This window comes from Pezoporus wallicus, unplaced genomic scaffold, assembly GCF_028554395.1.
Source record: "Pezoporus wallicus isolate ANWC-B61680 ecotype Strahan unplaced genomic scaffold, APGP_CSIRO_Pwel_v1 contig_2348, whole genome shotgun sequence".
NCBI lineage: Eukaryota > Metazoa > Chordata > Aves > Psittaciformes > Psittacidae > Pezoporus > Pezoporus wallicus.
In genome coordinates this window covers 1,104,319-1,117,413 of record NW_026636985.1, presented here as the reverse complement: position 1 = coordinate 1,117,413, position 13,095 = coordinate 1,104,319, and the positions used below count along the sequence as shown (strand labels likewise).

Genomic DNA, 13,095 nt, shown 5'->3' with positions numbered 1-13,095 from the left:
AGGAATTGCTTTCAATCCAGTAAGAGGGCCTCTGAGGAAGGAGGGAAGAGGTGAAGATGTGGTATTTTCTAGACAGAGTTACTGAAGTGATTGCCTTAGATGAAGAAACCTTAGTTTGGGCCTAACTGCATTTTGAGTTGTTCAAATGTCCAACTTTTACTTGGTGAAGGGATGCTTTCATGCTTCCTGTGTGAAATACCTATAAAACATTAAGTACCTTCTGTATTCAGCTCCAAATGCAGCTCCAAGTTGCATTTCATACACTTATTCTCTTATTCTGGGTTGATCAGAGCAATAGAGCATCTGTCTCTTTGCAATTGCTTAGCACCATTTGCTTTTACTCTGATTAATAATTACTTAAGGCAGCATGTGAAATCTCACTGGGAATGATACGGGATGAGGTTGAAACGGCCACATTGGGGTTTTGTCGGAACACTACTTTAGCAACTTGTCTTGGGAATTGCTTCTATTTCTGAAAGGGTTTGTAAAAACAGAGCACAGACCACTGTAGGGTGATGATAAATTTTACTGAGATACAAGAGCAGAGGAAACAGAGGAATGATTGAAAATGTGATCAAGAGCGGGTTATCGGGGAGGAAAATCCTGTTCATGCGGATGCTGGTCTAATTCTTCAGGAATTAATGACAGTAATGGAAAGGCCGTTCATTAACATTAACTTTGAAGCATGAAGTCTCTTCCGTAACGAAGTTTGAGCCTGAAAGAAAAGGGAGAACTGATCAGATTTGCACTGAGAGAAAAAGTGAGCTGCATCTCTCTCAACTTACACCACGAGCAATGGTTAGCACCACCTTTTTAGACAAATCTAAGCTGTATATTGGCGTTTGAACCTCAAAGCTGTGCTGGGGCAGGACCCGTGGTAAGGAGGTATTGTATGTGCAGGAAGCTGCCGAAACAATTGAGCCTTGTGTTAGCAGCCAGAGCCCAAAGCCTGCTCTCCAGGTTACGTGCACAAGGATGACAAATCTGTTGCTCTTCTTTACGTATTCATTCCCCGATGCATAAGAAGCCATAGAAAACCACAGGAGTTCAACGAGGAGCTTGCGCTTCATTCCCTATTTGTAACCTCGCTGCTCGTTGTTTTGGTGTACAAACCCTGTTAGTGCATACTGACCAGCAGCTGGGTAAGCCAGGTAAGAGGGAATCCCTCTGCACAGGGCTTGAATGCGTTTTCCATATGGGCGCAAGCTTTGGAGCCTGTCTCTTGAGATGAGGAGGCGATTCTCTCTGGGTGGAAGCTGGCGAGGGTCAGATCCCTGAGCAGCAAAGAGACAAACCCAGACAACAGCATTTAGAGACGGCAAGGTTGGAGCTGAGTCTCTCTGCACAGCTTTGAATATGGATGAGGGGTTCTTGAGGTGCAGCATTTGACACGACTGAACCTTCAGTTCAGCTTTGCTGAGAAGCTTGTCTTTGGTCCTTGGAGCCTTTCCTGCTCTGTGTGTAGGGAACAAGGGCTTTTCATAGGTCACTGCTCAGCTTTCTCACTGCTTTCATTCACCCTCCTACCTGGTTGCCTAGAGGTGGCTCAGGAAACCTGTTATCAAACAGGAAACTCTCGTCCATTTTCGAGATGATGCAGGTGTGTTTTGACAATACCTTGGTGGCAACATAGCCCTATGGAAAGGAAAGAAAGAGCTTTTTTGTTGCAAGCAATATACAGTGAAAGAGGATTGCCAGAGAGAAGCACTGATTTGAAGAAGAAATAAAGCTTCATACAGTAAAAATAATCCCAGCGAAGGAAAACAGTGCTTTTTCAATGATATTGCCTAGGTAAATGTGCCATTGAGGACTGGTAACGGGTAAATTGCTTTCTCCATACTACCGTGTATATGAGGTTTTACACTGCTGGAGTCGGGTGCAGGGATTCACCGCTACCAACATCAGCGCAGCAGAAGCACTCGGGTGGTTCAGTGAGAACGTTTTGAAGCATCTCCTATAGAACCTTGTGAAGTCTTATGGAAGCTCAGGTGTTTCAGACACAGCTTTTTGCTGTTTCCCATGGGGTTTGCACCATGGGGGCACTCACTCACCGTTTTCACATCCCAGACTGATTTCCAAGGGTCAGAGTCCTCTGGGTAGATGTTGTCCCCTGTGTCATAGAACAAGCTCACACCGCGGTGCCCCTTGAGGTTTCTCTCTCCTTTCTGGGTTTGGGAACAGATGAAAGGAGGTGAGGATTGAGGACGGTGGGGTCCCAGGAGCTGTTCACTCAAAGCCATAGCTCCCGTAGCCACGTTTCGGGAAGCGGTTGCTCTTGGAGATCCCATTAAAGGGGAAGTATTTTCTGGCCTGAGAACTGTTGTGTCAAGCCTGACATTCAGGCTTTATCTAGCCCTGGTTTTCACGTGTCTGCAGCCACCTTACAAAGGCAGCCAGGCTTTAACACTGCTGCTCTATTCCCCCCATAGAGATGTGTGAAACGCTTGTTTCACTGTCCCACTGGGGAATGTTCTTTAAGCTGGATGCTCAGAGTCAAGCGTGAAAGAAAAAATTCCAAGGAAAGCAAAAGAATTCCCTGTTGTCCTTTCGGCAGCAGGAACGTGCAGGCAGTGGGTTCTTTACAGCATTTCACTGTATTTTGTGGTCACATGCTAATATTTGGGGTTCTATGCTTACGCTTATTTCAAGACAGACTTTGAGTTCACGCCTAGCAACTGCCTTGCTTCCCCTCAATATATCAACCACTTCCATAGCATATGTTTTTATACCAAATATCTTATTTGGTATCAAAACAATGCGGTTTCCTGTTAAGCATCAGACTTTAACATACACCCTCTCTTTCAGAAACATCCAAAAGCCACGAGTCCTTGTGGCAGCAGTGTATGGTCACAGCTAGCTCCATACTTACCCTGTTAGCAAGAGCTGGAGCCAGGAAAACCCCAAGGAGAGAAGCAATCACGATCTGAAACGGACATTCGAAAGTCACAGCACTTTGACATTGGGAATGGACATCTGGCATCAGGTTATTTGCTGTCCTAAAAGCATTTTGGCTTCCAGTTTGCCTTTGTGTACCTGCTCACATGTATCTGAAGTGGGGTCTGGCTGAAGGGTATTTGAATATACAGACGACTCCTTTTGCTAATGATAAATTCTCTTACCCTCAGTAACATACTTTGCACAGGTAAGAGCATCATTTCAATAGAGGGCTGTAAAACACACCCAGCCCCAGTTCAGCGAACTCCTTGCGGAAAGAGGGCTGAAATGCTCTATTTTAGGAGTGAACCATTCACCTTGAGCTTTAGCTTTCAGACCTGGAGCAGATGCATGAAAGGTCCATGTGCACCTATTGCGAAGGGTTGGAATCTGGGTGCACAGCACAGCTCTGTACTCAGAACACAGCAGAAATGGGGTTTGAATATAATAGATCTCATCCCTCTGAATACAGGACTAATCATGTAAAGGTAGAACAATCATTTCTGTTACAGAAAATGAAGGGTTAAGCACGTTCTTACCCACTTATAAAGTACTGTAGTTTCAGTGACTCACATGCTTTTTGCTCAGATTTGTCAAAACTGCTGCTGATACCTTTTTGAGAGATTTAATACCCTTATGATGATACATTCTTTGGTGATAATTATTGTGAACAATCCTCTTGGAGACAATCCCTCCAACATTGAGTTAGTCACAAACTCCATCTACTTCAAAGGAGGATTTTAATGAGAAGAATCCAAGTGTGACTCAGAGTATTTCTCCCTTACAGTTTGGGATTTATCCTGCTGTAAACATCCTGGCTTCAGAGTCGAGCACTTGGAGTCTTTCATGTCCCATGGTGCTTCCCCTACACGGTAGCCATGCCCTAACTTTATCAAACTTGCTGAGACTGACTTGCACCTGAGTTGCGAATGAGAGAATATTGCCCTTGTAACAGAGCACTTCTCTCCTTCACGTTTCAGTGGGCACATGGCGTGAAATCCCTGCCAAAAGTGACATCCCACCCCTGCTATCCCAACCCGTTTGGCGTTATCCCTCTGCAGCCCCTGCACAAATCAGTGCGAGTCAGTTCGGCACCGAGAAAGACTCAGAATAAAGCCATCCATCCTTACCCATTTCATGAGAAAGTGATGCAGATACTTACAGTGACCTTCATTTTGGTGGTAGGCGAGGTGAGAGCTGCTGGCAATGCATGTGTACTCTTTTTATACAGTAATAGCCCAAAGTTAAACCTTCCACGGGCTTTACCCTATTGGCACGTGCCCTGTGTTCACAGAGTCGCGCCGGGCTTCCTGGGGAAGTGCTCTGATAAGAGGAGGTTTGATACCAACCTCAGGGAGTTCATTATGTGCAGGAAGGTGAAAGGAGCCTTGTCATGGTCGGTTCAGTGCGGTTCATAGTAACTTTTAAATGGGGAAAAAACCACAGGAACTGGATAACAGATGCCTAATGAAATTTGCAGTGATGATTTGTGTCTCCAAAGGACAGGAGGCAAAACATCAGGTGAAGGACTCAGCCTGATATTGTATCTATAGCTGATACCAGCTTTCATATCAACGGAGGTGCTAACCTTGCTGTGTCAAATGTTAAGCCAGTCCCTGGAAACCATGAGGTTACTCTAAATCCTAGGAATTACCAAGTTCTTTTGTTACCTGTCTGAGCTCGCTCTGTTTGGATCTGCTTGTCAGTCTTTGGGTGCAGCCTCTGTGTCTTCACAGAGCCTCTTCATGAGAACAGGACCTGATTACAGACTAAGGGCTAATGCCAGAAAGGGCCCACAAGCTAGGGGCAACAAGAGATGAGGAAGGGAGGAGCAGTAACAATGAGTATTTTATGTCACTATTGTTTCAAAGGAAATAATAAACTAAGATTATATATATGTGTATCACCTCAGATAACATGGATTTGTTTCTTTGTGCCTGTTACAGAAGAAGCACTTTCAGAGATGCTATTTGCCTACTCCAGAAGTACCTACTCTTATTCAATAGCAGCTCTTTTGGTACCTCTGTTCGCTGACCATGCACTGTGCTGTGGGGCAGTGTGGGTTTACACACTTCAGCTGCCCTTTTCATCACCAGAATGGCACAATGGGGACTCAATGTCATTATAAACCCAAGTCTCTGAACTGAGCTGAGGATCTTTAGTGAAGCTCTTACTGGAAAAGCCACAGAATCTTATTGTACTTGAGAAGGTGAGGCCCAATTCTCATTTACACCAGTCAGGGCCATGCTCTTGTCATTCTACTGCTGGCTGGTGCCTTGGTCAGGCTACATGAGTGCAGTGGAGGTGTTGTGCTCTGCCAGCACTGTGAGCAGAGAGCTCTGCTTTCCATCTAGTTTGCACCCACTTTGCAGCTAAAATATGATGAATGAAAGTAATAAATTCCTAAGGGAAAAGATTTATGGGTCTTCGAATCGGACTGATAGGGGGATGGCAAATGGAGACAGGTACATCCTTAGCTTCCAAGACCCGAAATGCACAGAGAAGCCTTATTTTGCATGTCACGAAACCCTCTCGTAGCCTCTGGATATTTGATTGATGGACTAGTTCTCAAGAAAGGCATTTTGAGACCAAACTGTGGAATGCTAATCCCTGTGGTGTCGTTAGCAATCAGTTGGAAAGCACTTTTGCCCATTTCTTCCAACAACCGCAGCCAATTTGGCCATTACAGTGATGTGTCATACTTGGAAGCCTGCACCTCCAATCCTTCCATCAACTCCTGAGTGGTTTGTACGGCAAACACACACATTTGACGTTAGGAATAGCTTACGAAACTAATGGCAGCAGTAGGAGCCAGGAAACAGGGCAGGGAGGACTGCTTTTACTGTATAAGACCCTGTTCTTGTTCCAGTACAAGTTTGTCTCTCCCAGTTTTAAAGCTCTGCTCAAGACATTCTGTTTCTGTACAAACCTCTTGCACCACTGTGCAGGGAACTCCTAAGGTGAAGAGCTGCTCTGGCTTTAAACCTTTACTGCAGCTCCTGTTTCATTCCGTGCACACGCATTTCTACCTGGTTTTCTACATGTTGCTGTCTAACACGGGCACAACTGCTGAAATCATTCCTGCATTCAGCCTTGAAGCTTGAATTAGTTTCTAACTTCATTCTGCTTCACCTGTCTTTGTGCCACCCAGTTTTTCTCTAGGCTGTGTCACCCCATCTTTATCTCGTGCGTGGCATTCTGCTAATGGAAGCAGAGAGAATGGTGTTGATTTTTTGAGGTGTTGCTTCGTTCTTCCCCTTCCTCCCACTACCTGCTCCCTCCCTGATAAAGTACATATTTACCAAAAGGAGCTGGGAAAAAAAAGGCACCAGGAGCTGATGATGATTGAATCCATCTACCTTGGAATTCCTGCGTGGTAATCAGGCTTGAACTGCAGTTGGACGATTATCCTTTTCATTTCATGGAGTCATAGAACCATGGAATGGTTTGGGTTGGAAGGGACCTTAAAGCTCCTCCAGCTCCAACCCCTGCCACGGGCAGGGACCCCTTCCACTGGAGCAGCTTGCTCCAGGCCCTGTGTCCAACCTGCCCTTGAACACTGCCAGGGATGGGGCAGCCACAGCTTCTCTGGGCACCCTGTGTCAGCGCCTCAGCACCCTCACAGGGAAGAGCTTCTGCCTTATCTCCAACCTGAACTTCCCCTGTTTCAGTTTGAACCCATCACCCCTTGTCCAATTTGTGCAGAGGAAGGAAATGGAGCTGGTGAATAAGTCTTATGAGGAACAGCTGAAGGAGAAGAGAAGGCTTAGGGGCAACCTTATCACTCTACACTACTGCCTGGCAGCAGGTTGTAGTAATGTGGGGTCAATCTCTTCTCCCAACAACCCATAGGACAAGAGGAAACGGCCTCAAGCTGCCCCAGGGCAGGTTTAGATGGAGCTGAGGAACAATTCCTTGCCCAGAGGGTGCTCAGGCATTGGAACAGGCTGCCCAGGGCAGGGCTCAGTCACCATCCCTGCAAGTGTTCACACACCCTCAGTGCCATGGGTCAGTGGTGGCCTTGGCAGTGCTGGGAATGGTTGGACTGGATGAGCTTAAAGCTCTTTTCCAACCTGGTTGATTCCATGATTCCATGACTCTCGCATTGTCATGGATAACGTTGCCCCTGAGTGCCTGCGCACTGATTTCAGGTGCATTATTGGGAGGTAGGGGACGGAGGGGGGAAGCCTCCAAAAAGCAAGGCTTCCCTATTGGCAGTGTACGCAGGCTTTGCCTGTAGCATCTGGCAGCGGTTGTCTCTTGCAATAATGCTAATTAAGGAATTAATCTTTCCTTGTTGGCCTTGTCTGATCAGAGCAGCACAACCCAGTCAGTGCAGAGGGAGGTGGAAATCAGGAGATGGTGGCTGCTGTAATTGTCCTTCATGAAATAGCTGAGGGTTTCACAAGTTGCCTTGCTCTCACCTGTGCCTAAAATGCAGAAGCTCGATCTTGGGTGTTTTTCAGAAGAAAAGAGTACATGAAGTTATTTAAGCTTTACTTCAACTTACTCAAGCTTTTTGGTTTTGCTTGTGGCACCCGAACCCTCTTAGATCCCTGCTCTGAAAGGCTCCTTTGGCTGCTGAAATCTGAGTGTTTCTGACATATCTGTAATGTCAGGAACAAAGAATCTGTTGAGCAGGAGGGGCAGAGCCAGCTTTCAGGCAGTCTAATCTAATCAGTCTAGCAGTGCTTCTCAGTTTATATCTGTTTATGTGCATTCTGATACCTGCTTATCAGCACAGCTTTGTTACACTTGAGGTACCATTTTTTTTTGGGCAATAAAGCAAATGTGTGCAATTTCCTTTGTTTTTTGTTGAGGCCTGTTTGCTGAGAGAGATTCCACGCAATCTCTCTCACCTTTTCTTCCAGTGGCTGAGATTACAGAGCTATGTTGGCTCTTAGGCTGAGTTCTTGTTTTCTTAGAAGGGAATGGGCCTCATTTATGAGATGCTAATAGAAAGCAGAGTGTGATTTGTCAACGTTCCAGCTGGTGTGGAGTCACAGCTGAGGAGGAGTCAGGCAAGGTCTTATTCATAGAGGAATACTCATAGAATCATGGAATGGTTTGGGTTGGAAGGGACCTTAAAGCTCACTCAGTCCCAACCCCTGCCACAGGCAGGGACCCCTTCCACTGGAGCAGCTTGCTCCAAGCCCCTGTGTCCAACCTGGCCTTGAGCACTGCCAGGGATGGGGCAGCCACAGCTTCTCTGGGCACCCTGTGCCAGCGCCTCAGCACCCTCACAGGGAAGAGCTTCTGCCTTATCTCCAACCTGAACTTCCTGTTTCACTTTAAACCCATCACCCCTTGTCCTATCCCTACAGTCCCTGATGATTGGCACTTGGATTAAATACAGAGAACAGAGGTAGCTTTAAAGGAGGAATCCCCATCCTGCTCCTTTGGGTTTGTGGCCTTGTGTGAACTGCACATCCTCTGAAGGTCCATGTACGCTGAGGAGGCTGAAAGTTACCTGCAGTGTCTTGTGCAGGACAGCTGTTATTCCTGCTTCCATCACTGATTTCGATGCCTGTGTTATATCCATCATGGTAACTGATCAAACCCAAGCAGCACTCCCTGTCAAGAGCTCATGGGTATATTGGATGGAAGAAATGACTGATGAATTACTCTGTTCATGAGCAGGCCACCATGACGTAGGTGGATTTGCCTGCAGACTGTTAGGGGTTATATTCCAGAAGACGAAATGCAGTTGGTAGGAATGAATAGCAGAGTTATTCCTGATGCCGTTTCATTCTAGACGATATCCTGTTAAATATGTAAAACAATGGAACCACCAAGAGTGGGAACTCCTCTGAAGTTTAAACCACTGAATAATGGCCATTGGCAGAGTGATTCATTTCACAAAAGCTGACTTCCTGAGTGCTTTTATCATATCGGGGTCAGGTTATCTGTGCCAGCCCAAAATTCAGATATGAGCTTTGCCATAGTTTGGCGTGTAGATATGGACTTGGTCAAGAAAACTCCTGTCAAGTGTTTCCCACACCTCCAGCAAGATATAAAAGTTGAAGGTCTCTGGGCTTTTCCTGCATTCTTCCTTTCTGCAGCCTCTTGGTCTTATCTGGAGGAAAATGAACGGGCTTGTGAGTATATCCATTTTTGAGCTTGTGTTAGAAAATGTTCCTCCTTTCTGAAAGCAAAAGGATAGAGAAGATGATGCTCAAGTATGTGGTACAGTGTTGGGGCTAATGGGATCTGTGGGTTGTTTCCTTGGGTTGTTTCATGGGGAACTTGCACCTCTGGGGGCACAGTGATCCCTTTGAAGCATCATTTGTGCAGAACTCAGTTGTAATTCAGAAGGGGGATTTAGTTGTGATTTCACAGCTGTGGTTATGAAGGCAAATCAAGAAGAAGCACGGCATTGAGGAGGGACTTCGAGTTATCATTCTGCTTTACCAGTTGCAGGCAAAAGAGAGCTTAATAGTAAGAACTGAAGACTTGTTTTCAGCTAATACATGTGTGAAGTGGGGGATTTTGCAAACTGATGCTGCTTCCCTCTCTTCCTGAACTGGGTTTTTTTGTGGCACTGTCTGATGTGTTCCTCTCACAGGCTGCAGTCCTTGTCCTGCTGGGGGTCTTCTGGACTCAGACTTCGGCACTGGACGTAAGTAGAATGAGAAGCCTTGTAGTGCATGTACTCATTTAACATGTATTGGGTCCTGGGCAGGGGGGGAAGATAACAGGAGGAAAAGCACAGGGTGCTTCTGGCCAAGCGTAGAGGAAAATAGCATTTGCAATCATGTAAGCCAAAGAGGCAGCTCTATGCCAGTGCATGGTAACAAGAAATGTGTTGGGGTGTAGATGCCCTTGGATGAAGCTGCAGCAGTCTCCTGCTAGTACACATAGGGACTGGGATGCCCTGTGGTGTTGTTCCTGAGCCTGCAGCGGGAGCCTGTCCCCTCCTTTCTCACTCTGACACACTCATGCACAATTAATCTCAACCTCAAGAGCCTCCTGAGACTGCCATAGGGTTGTGAAGGGATTTACTGTTTACATAAAGTGTTGGGACTTGGGTTTATTGCCCCTTTAAAAGCTGCAAGCAGATGATGACCAATGATTTTGTGTGTTTTACCCAAGACCTTTGTCCTGCAAGAACCTGAGAATGGCTATGTCACTGGGACGATGACTATCGACAATGAGAACAGGATTGCTGATGTCCATGTCCGTTCTGGCATGTACTCCTCTGATACCATTTTTGACTACTCACGTGTAAGTAAATCTAAGAACCTGCCTTGAGTTTTTAAGCTCAGAAATCATTTTAGAGCACTCTCATCATAAGTTATCCTGAAACATGATTTATTTGAAGACTCCTCTTGGGCAACCTCTTTGTTTCACCCATGTGATGTGGTGACTTACAGTGAAATCTGTGGTGGCAGCTTGGGATGGTGAGAAGGATGCCTCTGACCTCCATGAGATCAATGGAGAATGGGCTTCCATCACTCTTGTGTAGCAAGTCTATTGGGAAAGATCCTTCCAGCCTTATGGACAGCCATCAGCTTGGGCAGGCTGCTTCCATTCCCCAAAGGGGCAGATTCATTCCACAGTAGTAGCCCCTTTATGTTTCTTCTAGGTTGTCCTAAGGCATTAGACAATCAGCTAATATTGGTGGTAGCCTTTAATTCATGAACTCCGTTGTTTTAATCACAGGGGTACATTGCAACGAGGCTGTTCTCACGGAATGCCTGCTTCATCATGAAGATAAACAGGGAAGACATCCCAGAGCTGGAAGAAATCGGACGCCAGGCCTTTGAGAGACAGGTAACTACAGTAAACCCATGCAGGAAAGGCTGCTGTCAGAGTTGTGTGCTGTGACATTAGGGACTGCAGTGACAGGACAAGGGGCAATGGGTTCAAACTGAAACAGGGGAAGTTTAGTTTGGATCTAAGGAGGAAATTCTTTCCTGTGAGGGTGGTGAGGCACTGGAATGGGTTGCCCAAGGAGGCTGTGAATGCTCCATCCCTGGCAGTGTTCAAGGCCAGGTTGGATAAAGCCTTGGGTGAGATGGTTTAGTGTGAGGTGTCCCTGCCCATGGCAGGGGGGCTGGAACTGGATGATCTTAAGGTCCTTTCCAACCCTAACTATTCTATGATTCTATGACAGCAGCCCCTTGCTCTGCCTTTGAAAGCAGCTGTCCTTAGGAATGGCTTTTCCATTCCCAAGATGATGAAGGCGATCTGACAAGATGGAACTGGAAGGCAATGTCAGATAGAACATTCTTTTCAGGTGATGAGCAATCTTGGCAGCCCCATACAGGGTTTTGTAGTGACTTGGCACTGGGACTAAAACTGCAACATCCCCTGCCCTGGGAAGCAGTTTAGACTGGCTTTCCCTTGGGTTCTGGACTGTCTGATGCTACAGGACAGCACATTTACAGCAAAACTTACTAGCAGAGCTTGTTGTGGCAGCAATGCAGCTCCATTTTGCTATCTTGGCAGTTAATATCAAGTGATATTGCTCCTGATGAGATTGAAAATACTTCTTTTCCTCTAAAAGTATGTAGCTTCTTTTGCTACTGCTTTGTGTGAGGCAAAGGAAGGGGATTTTAGATTTGGGGCCGTAGAATGAACCCAAAGCTACATTGCTGATGGTGTCTAACGCTTTCCTTTCAGGCTATGAGAAAAGTGTACTCTCCAAACAATGTGTGGGTACAGTTCCAACCTGGCAATTCCATGTTTGGCCGTGCTAGAGACTGGCTTGTCTATGGGAGACCCATTGAGCAGCTCTGCGCGGGTCTGCCCCTCTACCAGCTTGAAAGCACCAGCCGTAAGTTCCAAGATGAGAACGTGATGTTCCTGTTACAGTTCATAACCACCTTTCTGTCCTTCCAAACTAAGTCCAAATGATACCTTTGGGGCAGGAATATGTTGTTCTGCTTTAGAGAGGAGGGGTAAACTACACAATAGGATTGAAAGGGGAAGGCTCTGGGATGCTTATGTCTGAAACCGTGTTCCAAAGTGGTTTGCCTGGGGTGAGAAGGAGCCACTGTGTGGCAGCTGTACCCAGTTGATGCCCCAGCAATACAATAGTCCCACATGGAATGTACTGGATGCTATATGCTACCTGCTGTATGCAGGTTATGGGAAAGGTGGAGCACAAAGGTGATGTAAATCTGTACAGACATTTCCTCCCTTTGAGCTACACCATAAACACTTTACACAATATCCATCGAGACCAACAGAAACCTCAAACAGAACCATCATTGGGGATTGAATCTGTGTGGTAGGCAGACTTTTCCTCACTGGATACAGGGATCTTGTCACTCAATATCCTCATTTTCTTGTTCCTTTTAGCACGAGAGAATGTCAATGGCTGTGCCAGTGCTGGAATTCCAAGCATTCTGGGCATGAAGATCTGTGAAAGAATCAATTAGTCTCTATCCTGGCAATTCTGCTGCACGGAAACACCTTGTTTCTTTGCATGCTTTTGTGATGGTAGCCACATCCTCCAATTGGAACAAAACAGGGTGTTAGACTCAACTTGCCTACCCAAAGCTGGGCAAGCCTCTGATATACAAATAAAGATAATGCAGTAATTAAAGTGCTTTGTCTGTTGTCTTCATTGAAACATGGAATGGTTTGGGTTGGAAGGGACCTTAACATCATTCGGTTCCACAGGCTGGGACACCTTCTACTAGAGCAGGTTCCCTTTGGTGCATTCCTATGCTCAGGCTGCAACACGACCTGGGCATTGGATACTCTTCATGTCAACGAAGAAACAGCCCTAAGATAGTTGTTCCCAGTGGAGAACTTCCCTTTGGAATCAGCACCCAGCTCCTTCAGGTGCTGACTCACCTTACTGCTGTAGGGGGGATAGCAAATGTCAATAGAGACAAAGGGATGGAGCAGAGCCAGGTTACCAACACGTGCAAAGAAGCTTGAGAGCTGCAGCCAGTGACCATGTGCAGCAGTGTGGATGGGAGTAATGGGTCAGGGAGCTGCTTGTTCAGGTCCTTTTCACACCCGCATAGAGGAGAACGTCCCCATCCTAAAACGCTTATGACACAGAATGACATTATCCCTTCACACAACGCCAGTGTACATAGAGCTGTGCCCACTTGCTCCACATACATTAAGGAGTAGTTTGTGTCAGGAGCTGATCACAGGGCAAGCTGAGGCTCTGCTGGTAGAGCTCAGGGAATGGTCCCA

At 46.3% G+C, this 13,095-nt stretch overlaps 2 protein-coding genes across 2 annotated transcripts; one reads left to right on the top strand and one right to left on the bottom strand.

Moving 5' to 3' along the window:
* Positions 1 to 583: 583 nt before the first annotated feature.
* On the bottom strand, positions 584 to 4,194 carry LOC130595632 (gastrokine-1-like). Its single transcript, XM_057402541.1, has 6 exons — positions 4,097 to 4,194; positions 2,870 to 2,923; positions 2,052 to 2,165; positions 1,528 to 1,635; positions 1,133 to 1,274; positions 584 to 715 (listed from the first exon to the last, which is right to left on the bottom strand). The coding sequence occupies exons 1-6, from the start codon at positions 4,106 to 4,108 to the stop codon at positions 639 to 641; spliced, it is 507 nt and encodes a 168-aa protein (XP_057258524.1). The 5' UTR covers positions 4,109 to 4,194; the 3' UTR covers positions 584 to 638.
* Positions 4,195 to 8,994: 4,800 nt separating this feature from the next.
* Positions 8,995 to 12,437, top strand: GKN2 (gastrokine 2). Its single transcript, XM_057402540.1, has 6 exons — positions 8,995 to 9,032; positions 9,500 to 9,553; positions 10,027 to 10,158; positions 10,597 to 10,707; positions 11,560 to 11,713; positions 12,241 to 12,437. Exons 1-6 carry the CDS (start codon positions 9,021 to 9,023, stop codon positions 12,318 to 12,320), a joined length of 543 nt encoding a protein of 180 aa, XP_057258523.1. The 5' UTR covers positions 8,995 to 9,020; the 3' UTR covers positions 12,321 to 12,437.
* The last annotated feature ends 658 nt before the right edge of the window (positions 12,438 to 13,095 follow it).

Coding starts and splice junctions, on each gene's coding strand:
- LOC130595632 (XM_057402541.1), bottom strand. Junction 1,636..2,051: donor CAGTCTGGGATGTGAAAACG/GTGAGTGAGTGC, acceptor TCCTTTCCATAG/GGCTATGTTGCCACCAAGGT. Junction 716..1,132: donor CCTGGCTTACCCAGCTGCTG/GTCAGTATGCAC, acceptor CTTTTCTTTCAG/GCTCAAACTTCGTTACGGAA.
- GKN2 (XM_057402540.1), top strand. Junction 10,708..11,559: donor GCCAGGCCTTTGAGAGACAG/GTAACTACAGTA, acceptor CTTTCCTTTCAG/GCTATGAGAAAAGTGTACTC. Junction 11,714..12,240: donor CCAGCTTGAAAGCACCAGCC/GTAAGTTCCAAG, acceptor TGTTCCTTTTAG/CACGAGAGAATGTCAATGGC.